At 36.4% G+C, this 18,883-nt stretch overlaps 2 protein-coding genes across 2 annotated transcripts; one reads left to right on the forward strand and one right to left on the reverse strand.

Moving 5' to 3' along the window:
- The first annotated feature begins 7,199 nt into the window (after positions 1-7,199).
- LOC133854392 (protein PAM68, chloroplastic) lies at positions 7,200-8,250 on the forward strand. Its single transcript, XM_062290582.1, has 2 exons — positions 7,200-7,508; positions 7,622-8,250. Exons 1-2 carry the CDS (start codon positions 7,425-7,427, stop codon positions 8,183-8,185), a joined length of 648 nt encoding a protein of 215 aa, XP_062146566.1. The 5' UTR covers positions 7,200-7,424; the 3' UTR covers positions 8,186-8,250.
- A 1,105-nt stretch (positions 8,251-9,355) lies between these two features.
- Positions 9,356-18,171, reverse strand: LOC133853686 (protein BREVIS RADIX-like). The gene is made up of 7 exons (XM_062289688.1): positions 17,783-18,171; positions 17,475-17,568; positions 16,307-16,455; positions 11,669-12,066; positions 11,069-11,198; positions 10,003-10,382; positions 9,356-9,822 (listed from the first exon to the last, which is right to left on the reverse strand). The coding sequence occupies exons 3-7, from the start codon at positions 16,424-16,426 to the stop codon at positions 9,744-9,746; spliced, it is 1,107 nt and encodes a 368-aa protein (XP_062145672.1). The 5' UTR covers positions 16,427-16,455; positions 17,475-17,568; positions 17,783-18,171; the 3' UTR covers positions 9,356-9,743.
- Between the last annotated feature and the right edge of the window lie 712 nt (positions 18,172-18,883).

An 18,883-nucleotide genomic window follows, 5' to 3' on the forward strand; every position in this document is an offset into this window, starting at 1 on the left:
CTGGTGAGATGTGGCAAAATGGGGATCAGGGAAACCACTGGCAGCTTGAGGAGGAGCAGCACCCTGAAGAGCTGGAGGCGTGACACCATGCATAGGCTAAGGAGGTTCAATAAAGAGTGAACGGGAATGCTGACCACCATGAGAGGATGCCGGATGAGTCTGAAATAAGTTTCCCAGATCCTCTGTGCAGAGCAGAGAAGAAGTAGAAGACATCGCCGGGGAATGAGCTAGGCGAGATGGAGCAATTTTGGAACCCGGATAAACATATCCTCGAAGAGTATGAGCAAACAACTCTTGCTAGTTTGGTGGAATAGGACCAGGGCAAAAGAACTTCCGATGACCAATCAAACCACAATAAACACAATAATCAGCCAACCTTTCATACTAGAATCTTATCCATATAGAGGGAAGATCCAGACAAGGAAGAAAGAACCTCGGATTAAGAGGCTGTAAAACATTAATCAAGATTCTGATTCTAAGATGATGGTGTGCAATAATCCCCTCTAAATCACCATTTTCAACATTGAGAACTTCAATACCAATAAATTTCCCTATCTTGATTGCATTCACCGCAGTAAGATTTTGCAAAGGAAGGCCATGAACTTGCACCCAAAAGGCACAAGAGGTCAAGTCAACTTCATCTATTGTGAGTTCTGGGGGCCATGGTTTAACAACCATCAAAGCTCCTTTAACATTCCACCGTCCATTATCCATAATCTTAGCAACCAAATCCTCAGAAGAGACAGTAAACAGAAAACGATCACCCGGGAGGATATCAACCGTGAAAGGAGTAGCAAATTTCCATGCTCGAAGAAGAAAATCACGTACCGTAACAATTGAGGGTGGGTTTGGCGAGATGATGTGACCAAGCAGTCGTAAACCAGCCACTTGAGGGAGAGTAAGAGGCACCGACTCAAGGGGAAACGGATCTTCACAGTTGAGTGCGGCAGTAGCCTTGATGAGCACCTGTAAATTGGCAGATGCCAAAGCCATAGTGAGTGAAAAGGTAAAGATGGTAGGCCTGCCGAGGTTGTAGTGATAAAGTGATTGTGTGAAAGGTATGGGAGATGAAAGAGAGAACAAGGTGGGGACAAATTGTGAGAAGTTAGGTTGAGGAGTTTCTAGAGAGAAGTCATACCTTCTTTCTGTAAAAAATTCTCCATCAAAATAATAAAGAATTGAACATGTTGAAATTTTTTAATAAATAAATTTTATTCAACCTGCATATAAGAGTGACATATGTTATTTAAGAATATAAGAATCACATGTTTTTTTATTAATGTTATTAAAAAAACATGTGAGAAGCACATGTTATTAAAACATGTACTTCTCACATGCAAATCTTAAATATGGTTTGTATGAAATTTTTTACAAACCGATTTGTATGGAATTTTTATCAATTGAAGATTCAATAGTAATTTTAAAAGCCGCTTTAACTTTGAGAGTATAAAAAAATGATAAAAATATGGTCACTATTCGTTACGATTATTCATAAGGGAAATGATTTTTTTACATCACATTGGTATGCATCAACTCTACACCAAGACACATAGGTTTTGAGACCCATGCATGTGGGTCCCATATATGTAGGTCTCACATGCATGGTTTCACACCCTATGTGTCTTAATGTAAAGTTGATGTAAACTAAACTGATGTAGAAATAATATATCCCTATTCCTAAATTTATATAGCATTTTTTTTTAACTTAAATGTGGTAATTTCAACAAAATTTTAATTTTTTTTAACAATAAATAATCTAAAAATTAATTAAAACTACCACGTCGTGAAATAAAAATATAAATTGTAACCTTACTCAAATTAATAATATCATAATTTTTTTTTTCTTTTTTTGGTAATTGCGGAGCAAGCTGATTATTTTGATTAATGATATTCATCATTCTCTTGAAAAAAAAAATAAAAAAAATTACAATCGGCTCTATCATATACAACTAAGAGAAAAGTAAAGAAGGAAAACAAAAGAAAAGGAAACTTCACTTGACCCTTTTGAATTGTCTTCGCTTTTGCAATTATTCTCATAAATTAAAAAAAAAAAAAAAAAAAACTCAAATTTAGTGTATCTATCTTTTAATTAATTTATTTTTTTTCTTTTCAATTTCACCATTCTATTTGGATTTTCCGTTAAACCATCATTAAAATCCTAAAATCAGTGATTCAGGGTATCTTTTAAAGTTCAGCCTTGGCATCGATCATTCGGTCAATGAATATCGAACGTTCGGATAAGGACTGTGGAACGTTCAAATGGTACCAAAATTCTTGAAAGACCCACAACCTTTACCCAAAACGTATCAATCTTTAACCAAAACTTTTAATAACCTAATAAAAACATGTTAAAACATATCAACGTGATGGATCATGGAAATAAAAGTGAGTTTATAATTTTGTTAGAAAACCATTTTCCTTTAAAACGGACAATTTATAAGATTCATTATGGTGTGCTTAAAACTTGTAAAAACACAATAAATCATAAGGACATAATAATAATAATATGAAAAATTGAGTTTAGGCACTAAGCTTTATCTTAGTGAAAGTGGAACAATCTCAAAATCTCCTATTTCTCTCTCCAAAATCTCTCTCTAGGAAGTAGGGTGGTAGGAATCCTGGGGTGGGATGGTGTACTATTAGGGTTCCCGCGATCGTTTGTTGTACGACTCGAACGTTCGTGGTATGATCCGACATACACACCAAATGCGTGGGATGTACTTCCTGAACAGTATACGACAACCTTCGAACGATCGTATATAGCTACATAAACTTTCGTGTACGATCATTCGGCTCTTACTGCGAACATTCAAAAGTGTTTTATTAAAAAGTTATATATATATATATATATATATATATATATATATATATATATATATATATATATATATATATATATATATATATATATATGATGGTTTAAAATATGTCAAGGTAACAAGTTAATTGTTGCATTTGATATCCTCAGCATCGAACATTTGGATGTTTTGGCGTATATATATATATATATGATGGTTTAAAATATGTCAAGGTAACAAGTTAATTGTTGCATTTGATATCCTCAGCATCGAACATTTGGATGTTTTGGCGTCGTCTGTACAATGGATTCACGAGTATTAGATTCCTTCATCTGAAGAGTTTTTTGACCCTATGCTTGAAATATTATTTTCTTTCTAAAGTCTATAAATGATACCCGTTTGATCTCTTCAATCGGTACATCAAGTAGGATGTAGAATTTGTTTTGGAAATAAGAAAAAAATTTATTAATAAAGTGGTGTTGTAATGTTTCAAACAATAAATAAGTAACAAAATTAATAATTTGTTCTACATACCATTAGTGTGGTTCAGATATGAATATCTTCATTCTTTTGAGTCGGTATCCCACTCCAGTTTGGGTTGCTTGTACCCACAAACTATCTACTTCTGATATACTTCCCCACAAGTCTTCGAAATTTCACCCCTTTGTGGTCATGGGCTGCCATGACCTATTAAATTTCACGACAACCTTTTTCCCCAATAGGGATTGCGCAAATATCATGGGGACCCCCAACATCCCTCTCGTGAAAATTATCATATTTATCTATATTAAAATTAAATATCATGAGCAATGATACATGTTACATGTGTTGTCGAATGTAATATAAGCATTCTTTTGAGCATCAACATGCACAAAATTTATTATTACATATATAAGTAACATACATACCTGTCATACGGACCTCCCGACTGTCTAATACCTGCCCAACTGCATCCTGTGTGGTCTCAATCCCATGCTATGCATGACCGTGCGTCGGAGAGAATTGTGTAGCTGACTCATTTGAAACATAAATGTGCCTTGGGAGGGGTGGGGGTGTGAGCAAAGTTTCTTCATTCGGATCATAATTGTGGCATGGGAGAGATGCTGTGATGGAAGTACCAAGTTTCTAACTCGCTGCGTAAAACCTCCGGAGAATGTACATAGTCGAATAATGGCTCATTTATGAATTCACTCGAAGAAAGTGCGTTGAGGTCCTGTGTCTCGTCGGAGTATTGAATGGATGGTTGTGTCGACGGTGTGGTCTTTGGAATTTGTCGTGTGGGTAGCAGCATGAACGATCTTCTCTTCAGTAATGAGGCCATATCCACCTACAAAATACACAAAGAAATGTCAGATCACATGTAAATATACATATCACTCAATTTACAAATAATTAATATTAATTAGTATTGAATAAAAAAAATAGTCATACATGCTACTTTTACTGTGGTAGTTGTATTTCGAAGGCAGATACGTTGTTTCAGGCACATTCAACGACACCATTGTCAACATTATTTGGATCCTGATTAATGTTCAAGTTGAAAGGCACACTTTGATGGTAGTTGCCACTTTCATCATTGTGTCATTCCCTCTTACCAACATCATACACGTTTTTTGGTTTGGTTCTTACTACGCAACGCCTATTTGAGTTTCTTTCGTCACTGACGGAGTATACTTATGATACTTGTAAAGATAATACATACAGATCATTACCAATCCGCTCTGCCGTGCGTATCAAGTTTTTTAAATTCACAAGAGTTAGTCCATATTCATCCTCCTTGTATCCCTATCCTTCTGATGTTCGCCCAATCACACTTGAATAGTACATACCTAGTTGTGTCATAGTACTCTACCTCGATTATTCAAGTTAGCTTCTCGTAATATGTAACGCCATCAACTGTCGACAACACACGCCATTGTTTTGAGTTGTCTTTCCTTCATTGTGTGCCAAAGTGCGAAACAACTTGCCCTTATCAACGCATCAATTATATTCGAGGATGGGTTGGACTGGCCATTTAGAATGTCATACGATCTTATCCCTTAGTTCAGTTCTGTGTGTCTCGTCCATTTAGTTGACCTGCAATTTGGGAGAACATCTCTAATAGTTAGTGGGATGTAGAAAATTGCATATACACTCAAACGTTCACATTGATTTTATAAACATGACATTATTCTTACGTAGTAACGGTACCAATTACAAAATTGGTCTTTATGTTGTTGGTGCAAGTCCTTATCTGACAATCGGTCTCTATTGCTTGTTTGCCTCAACGTGTCCAAGTGCATTCTATTTGCAATCCATATTTAGAAAGGGATAATTGCACCGTTGGTCCCTGTGGTATACCATAATTATTTTTCACTCCCTATGGTTTAAAAAGTTCACTGGAGGTCCTCGTGATATGCAATAATTACAAATCGATCCCTGGCGTCAAATTCTGTTAAAATTTTTAACAGATTCCGTCAAATGCCACGTCAGCGCCACGTGTCGCCAATAAGATGGCGACACGTGTCTATCGTAATAAAAAATATAAATTTATTAAAAAATAAATAAAAATACTTATTTTTTTATAAAAAAAATTCAAAAAAAAAAAAAACAAAAAAAAAAAAAGCTGAAGGGGTGGCCCAGCCACCCCTTTGGGGGTGGCCGCGCGCCACCCCCAGTGGCTGCAGGGGGTGGCGCGCGGCCACCCCCATGGGCTGTTGGTGGCCTGGCCACCCCTTTTGGGGGTGGCCAGGCCACCCCTTTCCCATTTTTGTTTTTTTCTTTTTTTTTTGTTTTTTGTTTTTTTTTTTTAAAAAAAATAAGTATTTTTTATTTATTTTTTAATAAATTTATATTATTTTATTAAAATTAGACATGTCAGCGCCACGTGTCACCAATAAGATGACGACACGTGGCGCTGACGTGGCATTTGACGGAATCTGTTAAAAATTTTAACAGAATTTGACGCTAGGGATCGATTTGTAATTATTGCATATCACGAGGACCTCCAGTGAACTTTTTAAACCATAGGGAGTGAAAAATAATTATGGTATACCACAGGGACCAACGGTGCAATTATCCCATTTAGAAATTCACAAGTAATGGTATAAGATGAAGTAAGATGTCTTAAAAAAATATACAACTCACGTGTGCAATTGAAGAAACTCGCCCGAGTTAAACATAATATATTGGTGAGCCTGCGTCAATGTGCGTCTATCGAGGTTGACTCGTGTTACCGCCCCTCTAGCCTCATCAAGGTTTATTTGAGGCATATTGCATGAGTATATGATTGTCATGACTCTTCAAATCCATAATGATACGGTCTTTAAGTTTGACACAACAGGACACATTCGAGGCATATTCGTTAGGTACTTTGACATATCTAATAACTTTCAAGAAATTGGTTTTATCCACATTAGGCATCGTGTGGCAAGCTGCGGACAAATATGTTTTGCTTTCCTTGTTGATGAATGGATGAAGTTATGGTTTCAAACCAATTTTACGCAGGTTCTCACGTGCTTCATGGCTGTCTTTTGTTTTCCCTTTCATGCCCAGTAGCGTGCCAAGTATATTATCCGTCACAATTTTCTCTATGTGCATTACATAAAGGTTGTGTCGTGACAAATTATATTTTCAATATGACAGCTTTTGGATCACAAATTAGCGACAGGTATCACGAGTGATTTTTTTGAAACCGAGACAACTTTTGAATTTCAGCCCTAACCGCGTGTACTAGTTAGGTATTTAATAAAAAAAAAAAATAGAAGGTAAAATATGGAATGTTTTAAAAACAATGTAGCTAAAATAGAAAAAAAAATAGAGTAATGATTCACTACCACCTTAAGATACAACTTTTCACCATCTTGCCTATGTGGCAAGGTGGTTCCTCACTACTTTTTGAGCATTTTTATTTTGAGTAATGATTCACTGCCACATTTTTATACAGCTTTTCACCACATTGCTTAAGGTGGGGGACCACCTTGCCACATAGCAAGGTGGTGAAAAGTTGTATAAAAAAGTGGCAATGAATCATTACTCTTTTATTTTTTTAAAATAAATTAAGGTGAGGGACCACCTTGTCACATAGGTAAGGTGGTAAAAAGTTGTATGTTTGGGTAGTGTTGAATAATTACTCAAAAAAATAGAGTAATGATTCAATGCCACCCAAATATACAACTTTTCACCACATTGCCTATTTGGCAAGGTAGTCCCCCACTACCTTTTGAGTTTTTTTTATTTTTTAAAAATAAATTAAGGTGAGAGACCATCTTGTCACATAGGTAAGGTGGTAAAAAGTTGTATGTTTGGGTAGTGTTGAATAATTATTCAAAAAAAATAGTAGTTACTAAAATTCAACTAAAAAATAGCCCCTCAATGGCAATAAGCCAATAATCCAAGTAGAGCAAGACATTTGACGCTACTTGACGAAATTAGCGTATCTAATCCAACCTTATCCTTTTCTGTAGCCCACCACTCTCTCCCTGCGTCTTTCCCCCTTCCTTTCTTTCTCTTATGGCGTTTCAGAGCACTATCTCTTCGAGCGTATAACACTGTAAACTCTCTCTATTCCTCAATCCAACGTTTCTTTTTCCTTTTAATTTGAATCAAGAGCACAAGAAAGAAAGAGACAAGAGGGGAATTAAGCAAATGGCTGCAATTACAGGAGCAACTTCATCGCCATTCAGGCTGTCTTTAACTTCCTCTTCCAACCCAACATCATCAGTGCACAAGGTACAATTGCTCTTTTGATTCATTTTTATACGTTTACTCGAAAATGGGATCTGGGTGTTCTAATCATATGATTCAATATATATAAATTTTGTTTAATTGCTCAAGCATTGCAGATTGAACGCAAGCTTTGCACCCTGCCCATCACCACCTACTCTTTGGAAAGACATGTAGAAACACAATTCCCAGTTTCTGCAACAAAACCTTACCAAAAAAATCAAACATCACTCTATGCAACCTTGAGGAGGAGTTCCAAAGGCTTTGGACGGTCTCCGAGGAGAACCAAGAAGACCAAGAAGCCGAACAAAGACGACGACGAAGACGAAGACGAGGCAGAGGAGGAGGAGGAGGCGGATGAAGGCGTAATACCAGAGGTGGTGACCAACAGGATGATCAGCAGGATGGGTTTCTCAGTGGGGATTCCGCTGTTCACAGGGGTTTTATTCTTCCCATTCTTTTACTATCTGAAAGTTGGACTGAAGATTGATGTGCCCACATGGGTGCCCTTCATTGTGTCTTTCTTCTTCTTTGGGTCTGCTCTCTTAGGGGTGAGCTATGGGATTGTTTCTGCTAGCTGGGATCCATTGAGGGAAGGTTCCCTCTTGGGTTGGAATGAGGCTCGGAAGAACTGGCCTGTTTTTTGGCAATCACTTCGGGGTAGATCTGGGAAAGAGTACTAGAGCTTTATCTTCTGCTTGGTAATATTATTATTACTTTGAAACCATGAAGGAAATTTTGAATATCACATGCACACCCATCATATCAAATCCAACTCAAACAAGAAAAGGATAGATAGATAAACATATATAATGTGTGTAGATACATATATATATAGAGAGAGTTAGAGAGAAGCAAGATGGATGGATTTGTGTTGATTTTTCGTTTTTAATAGTTATATAACAGTCTACTAAATAACTTTATTATTTTTAATGGCATAGAGGCGACGATGAAAGTGGTAGAGTAAATTGGTTGCGAGAGAATTTGTGACTTTTGGTATTGGAACAACACACTTAAGTTAGGGTTAGGTTGAAGTTTGAAAGAAAAGTAGATCTATTATCAATATATTATACTTTAATTATTTATTATATTAGACTAGAGTAAAATTTTTTATTTTTTACTCGACCCAATAAAAACGATCGAATTTGGTCGATTTCAGTCAAGCGATCGGGTTTCCGGTTTTTGGAAACAGCCCTAATTTTACGATAAATATTTTTGCCCAAATCAAGATTTTTTTTTTTTTTTTTGTTATTATTATAATTAGATGGAACGGATGTGTAATGCTTTTCTAATTTTATTTTTGCGACAAGTCTCATGCCAAATACCAACATGAACCAACAAAGAGGACTTGGTTTAAGTCCAAAGCATGGGGTGCACTTGCATTGTCTGCATGCTGGCTTTGGCATGGGGTGTCGAGGGCCTAGGCAACGACACATTTGCTGTTGCCATGGGTTGTGTGGGCAACATGTAGCTTCGGTAGGTGGGCTGCCACTCGTAGGGGCCAATGTACAGGCACACTTTGTGCCCCTTTGAGAAGCATGGTTTAGGGTACAGCGTGCGCCGGAGCGGGAGCTTCCAACGTTAAAGAACCTACAAAATTAATTCAATGAAATAAAAAAGGTTCGCATTTCGATTTTTTTTGTTCATTTTCAAATCTTCTACCGAATGGAGCTCTAGCTCGGGCTCTAAAGGTGCTTCTAAAAGAATTTCAATTCGCATAAAATACAAGCTCTACATATGATTGGGAATGATTTCAATTCCATTTATCGAATTTGTGTAACAGATAACAAACTTTAATATCTAAGTGGAGAGAGCCAGAAAATCCTATGATGCCCAAAGACTTGAGAAATGTCTTAAACAGGGAAAAAGGAGGCCCAAAAGAATTTCACTAAATAGTGATGATAATCATAATAAGAACAAAGACCAGGACAAAAAAGGGACCCATTTGGACATCTCAGTCACTGAAACGAGCCTTTACTCAAAAATGGAGCCACCACTCCACAATTGATGATAGCACGAATGGTTTTTGTTTGATGGAAGAAATTTCTAACCATTACTTGTGGTGGATAGCTCCAATTCTCTTCTATAAAGGCTCCATTAATACAGGGGTATGGATTCATTCATATTGTTACATTCTAAGAAACCATAAGTGTTTAATGATTCAACCTGTTTGAGACATCCAGATGCACCCTGACTTCTTTAATCTTATCTGTAGTAATGTATGCCGTTTGGATCAAAATTTTAAAGGTACTGAGCTTGTATTCTCTCTCTGTTCTCTTCCCACCACAGCTTTGCGTGCACCTCCCCGAACTTTTCTCGGCTGCACAAATAAAAAAAAAAAAATTTGTCAAAAGCTGCTTCACCCCAGAAGACAATAAGGCAAGAATATTCAGTCTTCAGATACACAAAGATCTTAATAAATGTCACAAACTGCCTTTAAACTGCCTTCAGATTTATTTGCTACAAGGAATGTTATGTAAATAAATAATGATTTCATTACCTGAACCTGACACGCCGGAGCTCCCTACTACCATCAGCTAGCTGTCTGATGGTAATGTACACCCCAGGCTCATCTTGCTCAACCCATTCTGCCTCCAGGTCACTTGCATTGCTAATCGAAACCGAAGCCTCGTCCCTAGATGAGGTCGTTGTCCGAGATGCATCCATAGATGATGCCTCTCCCTTATGGCCACCCATACCAAATGTACTTGAGCCTGCATTGTAATGGTAGCTGCCACCTTGATCCAAAGGGTCAGATGGGTAATACCCTTTACTTCCAGAAGGTCTATAGTAGTTCCTTGGTGTCCACTCCTTGTTCAGTGATGAACCCATAGGGCTTTCCATTGCTGATCCCAGCCTTGAGTATGAAGAATCTCGATGCTGTTGAACATTACAAGCATCCGTTAGTAATGCGGGGTTTATAAATCAGGTATCAGGAATATAACTAAAGAAGAAAAGTACTTTTAATAATTTACATAATGGGAACTCAAGATCACCTATCTTGAACACCGATTATTGAACATAACTTGTCTCTGATACCATAAAGAAGTTTGAACACGTTTTGGGATTGAAAAGGTTTCTAACTTGTCATTGATTCACTCGGTTACTTTGCATAAATAAAGGTCAAGGGTTTCATTAACATCAAATGATCTATTACCCCAAAAAGTCTATCTGATGCAAGTTGCCAAGGATCTCCTTAATTTTAATGATTTACTAGAAAGTTATGTGCATGAGCAATGGTTTTCTTATCATTCCGAATACATGATTTGAACAAATTGTCCCAGTTAAAGGATCTTCAGTGCCTTTATGACTATTAGGTCGATGTTCCCAATTAAAGAGAAATAAATTCGCATGTAAGAGCAGGTCCATGGAGGGCTGACCTTCAGTGTTCTTACATAGTCAAGGTTTTAACATGACTATAGGAAAGCAATTTTGTTACTCTGGATAATGGAACTGACTATTCCATAAAAGCTATGGACTGAAAACTTTATGACTAGATTGTCTGGAGCATTTATTAGTAAGTAGCCCAGCAGATGACGAAAGTGATGAAATAAAAAGCTTTTTACCTCATCCTCAGACCTTGGGGGAGTGTTAAGAGCTTGCTTATTGAATCTCTGCACGTTGTAGAGCTCCATGATCCGGTCATAATTCTCACCCCACCATCGCTGTGCTTGCAATTTGTTAAACATCTCTCGGCTTCAAATTTAAATACAAAGTATATGTCAGTTTATGGCTGTGCAGTGCAATTATGTTTCAGTGACCAAAATCTTAAGATATTTTGAGAAATTTGAGGTCCTAAAGGTCCATTTCATATCCGAACTGGAAAGCTTATAATAGCTTTCAAGTAGGCCCAGTGGTTAGAAAACTATCACATACATTACATAGTAAGGGGACAGGACTAATAAACTACGAGAGCTACAAGCCTTTGGACCATTGCTGAGAGTAGGCCATGCTAGGGCTGGAAAACAGGTCAAAGTAAATGTCCTCCAGAGGTTGATGTCAAACACGTCTTAGACATCTCAAAATCATGAACAACTTTGAACTCACTTTATTTGCAAACCAGGAAACTCGAGGGATCAAAAAACTGAAAACTGAAAAATAAAAGGAAAAGATAACTGGATGGAATTCAACTGGAATAAAATTGTTGATGGAGGTCTTCATCATACCTGAAGCGTATTCGTTTAAGATCATTTCCGCCATTAGGAAGGGACACAAAAGTAATGTGAACACCAGGTTCTACCTGTGCCATCCATTCCTTAGGCTCATCCTCATCCTCGAGCACGACATCACAAGATACAGACGTCCCTCCGGGAGTCTGGTCACCTCTAAATACCCCTGTAAATCTTGAGTCTGATCTTGAGGTAGGGTGGTGGTGACTGCTACTAGTAAAATCCCACGCAGGGGTTGAACTTGAGCTTGCACCTCCAAGGTAGGGGTATGGAACCCCTTCTGAAATAGCATCAAAGTCTGGGTAAGGTCGTTGGCCTTTCTTGTAGCTGCTGGAGCCTGTGCAGGGCTTGCATTGACGGTAAGCACCAGAAAATTTCAGTGCCATATCCTTGATCTGCACATTATTGAAGTCCATGGTTAATAGAATGTTTAGTAGAACGTGTTTATTACAAAACTAGATTATCATATGGTTAGAAATTTAATGATATGGACCTATTACTGAACATTGGAAATGGACGATTATGTATGCCAAAAGATTATGGGGCATGCCCATGAAATGGAAATTGTTTTATATATTATCTTCAAAACTAAATTATCCAATTTACATACTACTTAGTGAGTAACGCATAAGCAAATGGGAAAAAACTTACAGCATATATCATTACCAACACAAGCTAAGATGTTCCCTTTAAGAATGATAACCAACTTATGAAGTAGGATACTAGCACTCAATGCGACCTAAATACAATAACACAACTCTGCACCGTTTACATGTTCATGCATAAGCAACAATGGGATGCACAATCCTCGCACATTATTTTTGTTCAAAAATACTAGGATGAATGGTACAAAATTCTGTGGTAGGATATGAGTGTAGAAAGAAAGATTGGAGAGAATAAGAAGGAAAAAAAGAAAGAATTGCTGCAAAATTATTGGAAGAAACACACTTTATATAGAAAGATGAAAGTATATGTATTTATTGGAAGGACTGTCCCTATTTAACGGACATATTCTTCCAATGTGCATAGAAATGCACAATTACAAATTCCCTGATGTTCCATTGATGAATTCTACTTATAGATGTCAAATGTTTTGCTGATCTAGCAAGGATCCAGCTTAAAACTGAGAGCATTCAAGCAAAAGTGCTATGTCTTACACTGCTTGAAGTACATGGTCCAGAATTAAAGGCCCATAATGTAAGGTCACTTGTCCATGAGTTATAATAAATTGAACAGAAGGTCTATAATGTTAGGTAACTTGCCCCTGCCTTACGGTAAATTGACTTCGTAATAGTCTCGTCCTCCCTTCTCATCCCATTAATTGGAATTAAACCCTATCCCTTTCTGTCATAATTACAAAATATGCCAGTCAGGCCAAAGGACAGTGGCTCCTTTTTTTTCAAGTATTTTCACTGGATGCTGTTTCTTTCACAAAAAGAAAAAGAAAATAAAAAATGATGAGGTAATTCTGTAAAAAGCGCAAAAACCGGTGCAACAAGGAATATATATATATATATGAAAGACATGATTTGGCTTCTAAATGGTTGCAAGGATGAAGGTCCTGTTCAATGAAATAGCAAAATTAAGGCCAGAGACAATAGTGACAGAAAAAGATTTTCAGAGTCACAACATTAGTATAAGGCTATAACTGTCTTTTGAGTGCCTTTGCTTCAAAGCAGCTTATATTTTATATACACAAGAATAATGTTAGAAACTACACTTTTGTTTTATCCTTATCTCACTTTGCAATGTGCCAATGCCTATTAGCCCTTGAATAAGCCATTATTAAAAAAAAAAAAAATCAAAGGCATTAATGTGATTGTGATGGATTAAAGAGATGTGTTATACATCATTCTTTGCTGATGTGACATTGTCAATCCACCTTTATATCAATCTTAATTAAAAAGAAAAAGAAAAATTAATGGTGAATTGACAATAACATATTAGCGGAGAAGGATAAAAGAAGGACAAGAAAATACAAGTAGCATTTCTCTAAAATAAAAAAGGGTGGTTTCTATAATTACTCAAATGATATATGAATTTCATATAACTGGGATGACGTAGCAATGAAATCAGTCATTGATTATATTTTCTTTTAACAAGTATTAATCTAAGGGTTAAATTTTATTATAACATCATTATACAACTTTATTATAACATAATCAAGTTCTATGACAATCGAATAACAATTTATTAAAAAAAACATTACTTAAAAAAAAAAAAAAAACAAAAAAGAAGAAGAAGAATCTGCATAATACAAGAGCACTTGTCTATGTGTGAGACCTTGATCTCATAAAAGAAAGGGAGGGGGGAAGTAAACAGTGTAGGAAGAGGGGTAGTAGTCAGGGTTCACAGTCTAACACAATCTGAAATGAATATGTACTTTTCTGCTAGGCCCTGGGCATTGGTCGGGGTGTCATTCACCATGTTTCCCTTTTCCTTTGCCATATCATACTTGTTCTAAAAATATTGTGGAATCGACCAGAATTCAGTGGTGGGTCACCCGAAGAATATTTACTTGCAAGTCTTTTCTTGATGTGTGTGTCTTTTCCCATTTCCCCACTATTCCGCTATGCAATTACTTTAACAAAACACCAATACGCTATCATATCCCACCACACAAAATTTGCTTCAGCGTTGAACAATATTTTTATATCTTAAACTAGATGTGCAACTTACTTAGCACAAGTGTAGGAAGACTTGGACCAACACACACCAAAGATTGAAAACAAAAACCAAACATCAAACTCAAATTAATAAAAGTCAATGGACTTCGGGCTACATGATATCTTCACTCAAGTATTTACCGGATGGTCGTTAAGGTCGAAGTTCAAAATCCCGTTGGGTGTGTGAGAATATTTCCCAAGCAATTATTATTTTTTTTTTTATAAAGAAAAAAAAAAAAAAAAAAAAAAAAACCCTAAAACTAATTGATAGGACTCTAGATAAAGACAAGCACCCCCACCTGATTAACTGCATAAGCTTTCTGGTTCCAAAACTTATAGTCCATCCTCTTTCTTGGTTCCAGAGAATCAATTAAATTTTATAGTTTCTATTAAAAAATATATATATATTTTAATAGAAACTATAAAATTTAATTATAAAAAAAAAATTAAATAAAAGTGTAAAATATATATATATATATATATAAGTTTTGGGTCAGCACTCGAGTTTTGGCCACCCCATAGCCATGAAAATGGTTCGACCACGCTCAGCAATCAAATTTTGGGGTAGTTTGGCCACCCCATAATCGGTTTAAGGGGTGGCCAAACCATCCAAGCCCAAATCTTTTTGTTTCTTTTGTTTTTTATTTCTATTTTTTTAGGATAAATTTGTAATTTTATAATGACCATGTTGAGAAAAGACTGAAATTTGTATGGAGGAAGCTATTCGTTACACAGGCATATCACATGGAGTTATTGTTACTTTTTAACCCCAAAAAATTATTTATCACAACCTCAAACTATAGGACCAAATTAGCAATTTTCATTAAAATGAAATATAAGTAACGAGTAAGACCTATGCCTTATATGGGAAAAAAGAATTGAAAAAAGAGAATCCACTACTAGTGTGGAAATCCCAAAGACATTAAAATTAGGCAGATGTGGGCATCCTCGGTGGGGGCGGCCCTTAAATAAGGGGATTCTGTGTTGATCTTGTTTCTCTTCTTTTTTTTCCTGGTCACGTACATATATAAACGTGGCCATTCTATTGAGTGCCAATAAGAGTAACAAAGCCAATTAGATTGAAGAGAATCCCATCTCAACAAAATTGGAGGGTTCATAAATAACTAAATAAGGTAGGATTTACCAACTATCTAGTCCATTTATTGCAAAGGATCGGATTCATATCAATAATATATCCAAAAAAATCTTAGAATTATACGAAAAAGCATAGATTGGATATGGATAATAAATTGGGTATTGTTTTTGTTTCTTTTGCTTGGAATTAGGGATTGAGATTCCTTTTGTTATAAGGCTATTCAAATAGAGAAATATTATATACTACATTTTTATCTTATTTTCACTTCGTTAGGGCTGATATGGCACTCCTCACATTAGCATAGCATGATGAGAGTAGAATAAGTAAATTTTGCATTCCTTCCATTTTTTTTAAAAAAAAATTTTAAAAATAAAAAAGAAAAAAAGATCCGCATATACATTAAATGAATCAACGTGGCAAGGTTAGGCAGTCTAAAGCATAGGAGGTACCAACTCTCTTCGTAGTTCGTCCTAATAAAACTACAAAAGGGTAGGCAAGACGGAGGGTAATAGCTTGGCACGTCAAAAGTCCCACGTGACAAAAACCTACTGAAAGATGGACAAAAGAGATTCTATAGTGCGTCACACGCAACAGTAGCATCTAAAAATCCTTCTACCATGTAATAATAATAATAATGCTAAAACAACAGCACGTACATGGTCTAATAAGCGTGAAAGATGCCAAACAATGGTCCCCACCCTATCACAACCACCTTATGGGGTTCTGATTTTGTTTGTTTTCACAAATGTGGAAAAAGATACTGAAAAAGCAAAGATTGGGAACGAAGGCAAAAAACAGTGATAGACATGGAAATATATATCTTATATTCTTATATATAAAAGATAGAGAGAGTGAGGGTGTAGGATAAGGAACCTGCGCAGTCAGGCTTTTGACGGCTTCTTTTGTACTTGGTGTGCCGCTGCCACGCGCTCCTCCTCCTTCCTCCTCACCCTCATCTCCCGGTTGCTTCGAGCATGCTATGCACGTAAACATTTTCTCCGTTCCTCTTTCCCTTTTTGTCCCTGCACACAACACAGATTTAATACCACTTCTGCATAAGTAGAGCAGGAATTTCCTCCTTTTTTTTCTTCTTTTTTTTCCCCTTTTTTGTACCGATGAAATAGTGCTGAAATTTGTCAAAGAAGCTATTCATGGCTTTAACGAAGTGGAATGTACAAGCAATCACTTTATTATAATTTTTGGTTGAATATGAACTGTACAAATTTTGTCTTTCGACGAATCGAAGTTATCTTTATTTTTTAAATTACTTTTTCGCCCATGTGGGACGAATTTTGCAGGGGTAAATTTGACCTATGGTTCCTGTTTGGTTCAGAACACTTACTTGATTCTTGAATGGGTCCGTACACCTCATAAATAACAAAGGTACACTATATTTATCAGAAGAAAATTGTTCATCCTGCCACATCCCCATTTCACCCGCCCCGTTTAATTAATAATTAGTAAGAAACCAAACCAAAATTGAAAATTTTAAAAAAATAAAAAATAAAAAATAATCTGAGCTCTATTTCTCTGTTTGATTTCCGAGAAAACAAGTTGGTCCCGAAGAGAAAGAGTAAAGCGAAGCAAAAGAAAAGAGGCTCGGGATCGGAGAAGACTGAGAAAGCGAGGGAGAATAAATAGCGAGTCAATAATTTGAAAGTGGTCTTATTATAGCGACCGACTCTGGATTTTGTGTGTGCTTTAGTGCACACACAGCCGATTAAAGAATCAAAGGCTGTGCAAGCCGAAGTTTCTGACAAATCTAATTTATTTTTTTTTAAAAAGGAAAAAAAAAAAAAAAAACAAAATTTCTTTTTCTTTTGCGTAAATCACATCACTGCTCGTTCTCCAAGAATTCCAAAAGCAGCTTAGTCAGAGAAAATATGTACTAAACCTCTCCCCCTTTCTCTCTCTCTGTTTTTTTTTGTTCTTTTGGTGGTCGAGGGCTGAAAGCAGTGGATGAGTGGACAAAGAGACATGAGAAGGAGCATCACATTGGCATTATTGTATAGCTAAATGTTTCTATACGAAAACGACTTACCCCAAGCCAACTCAACAGTTGCTCTTCTTGTCTCCCTAAGCCCTCAGCACCCTCCTCTACAAGTCTCAATCACAAACTAAACTCTTCTTTTTCCCTGCAAACAAACAGCAATCTCAGTCACATGAAAATGCAAATCATGATCCCCTGATCAACGATAATATTGCAAAAGCAGACCACAAATCTTTAAACACTTCAAAAGTTACATTCTGTTTGGTCTCTGAGAAAAAGCAACCAAAAGAAATTCAAAAAAGAACAACGCAAAGCAAAACAAAGGGGAAAAAAAGAGAGAAGGAAATTCAGGCTCTTACCTTGTGATAACTCTTTCGATTTTCCTGTGCTTGCTCTGATTTTCTCCAGCTCCAAACAGAGCACAAAGAGAAGCAAACAAAAAAAAAAATTAATTTGAATAATCAATCTCTCCGGCTCTCCCTCCTTCGCTGCTATCCGAATCCCTGATACTTCGCTGAAGAATCTCAACCCAAAAAAACGTATAAAACAACACAAGAACCGCACTCTGCTCTATTAAACGAGGCCGGCCTGCTAAATTTAGAAAGGAAAAACATTCGCCGGGACGAAATGCCGGCGATATATCGGATTGGAATCCGAAAATGTTCAAAAAGGAGAAGTCTCGGGCAGGGAGCTCCGGATTTTACGTGACGAAATGAAAATCCGAAAAATGGGAAAATTTTTACAGACAAGAGAAGAGAGCAAATTGTTGTTGGAGTATTTATATAGAGAGGGGGCTTGACGGCGTCAGGGTTTGCCGTTAAGAAAACGGAAAAATGTGTGTGTTCTTTAATTGGAAACCGTTAAGTTGAACAAGTGGTCTAGAGCAGGGAGGACATTAGGGTCCACATGTCTAGGTGATGTATAGGGACTAGGGAGGGGGATCTAATTAGCGTGTGTGGGTAGGAGAATACGTGGCATTTTGTGATTGGCTGCGATGTGAAAGAGAAGAAGATGGAGTGCTGCGATTGGTTCAAAATATTTATTTATTTTTATTTTTCTTTTGACATATTTGGAAATTGGAACCATCCCATCAAGGTCCTTTGGTTTTTTTGGTTTGAGGTTTGGTGGATGCATGAATATTAACAAAGATTTAAAAATTAAAAATTAAGAATCTTACGTCGATAATGGGACTCAATGTTTTCTTTTTTAATTACGTCAAATTAACTATTAGAAAAATAAAACTTTAATTTATTAAAAAAAAAAAAACGAAAGAGATAAAGGATGTCTGCGTTCTCAAACATTCTAGCGCTTTTTGTATAATACCAAGAGGTAATTTTACTATTGGTTTATGTAGTATGTCATAATTATTTTTTACTTTTTATGGATTAAAAAGTTTATGGGAGGTCCTTGTGGTAAGTAATAATTACAAATCCATTCCTGAGTAAAATTTCGTTAAAAAT

The sequence above is a fragment of the Alnus glutinosa genome, chromosome 13, assembly GCF_958979055.1.
Source record: "Alnus glutinosa chromosome 13, dhAlnGlut1.1, whole genome shotgun sequence".
NCBI lineage: Eukaryota > Viridiplantae > Streptophyta > Magnoliopsida > Fagales > Betulaceae > Alnus > Alnus glutinosa.

Excerpts from the sequence above, each read along its gene's own strand:
- LOC133854392 (XM_062290582.1), top strand. The coding sequence starts at position 7,425 with ATGGCTGCAATTACAGGAGCAACTTCATCGCCATTCAGGCTGTCTTTA. Across the intron at positions 7,509-7,621 it reads CAACATCATCAGTGCACAAG|ATTGAACGCAAGCTTTGCAC; the intron begins GTACAATTGCTC and ends CAAGCATTGCAG.
- LOC133853686 (XM_062289688.1), bottom strand. The coding sequence starts at position 16,426 with ATGTTTACGTGCATAGCATGCTCGAAGCAACCGGGAGATGAGGGTGAG. Across the intron at positions 10,383-11,068 it reads CCCCAAGGTCTGAGGATGAG|CATCGAGATTCTTCATACTC; the intron begins GTAAAAAGCTTT and ends AATGTTCAACAG. Across the intron at positions 9,823-10,002 it reads CTCCGGCGTGTCAGGTTCAG|CCGAGAAAAGTTCGGGGAGG; the intron begins GTAATGAAATCA and ends TTATTTGTGCAG.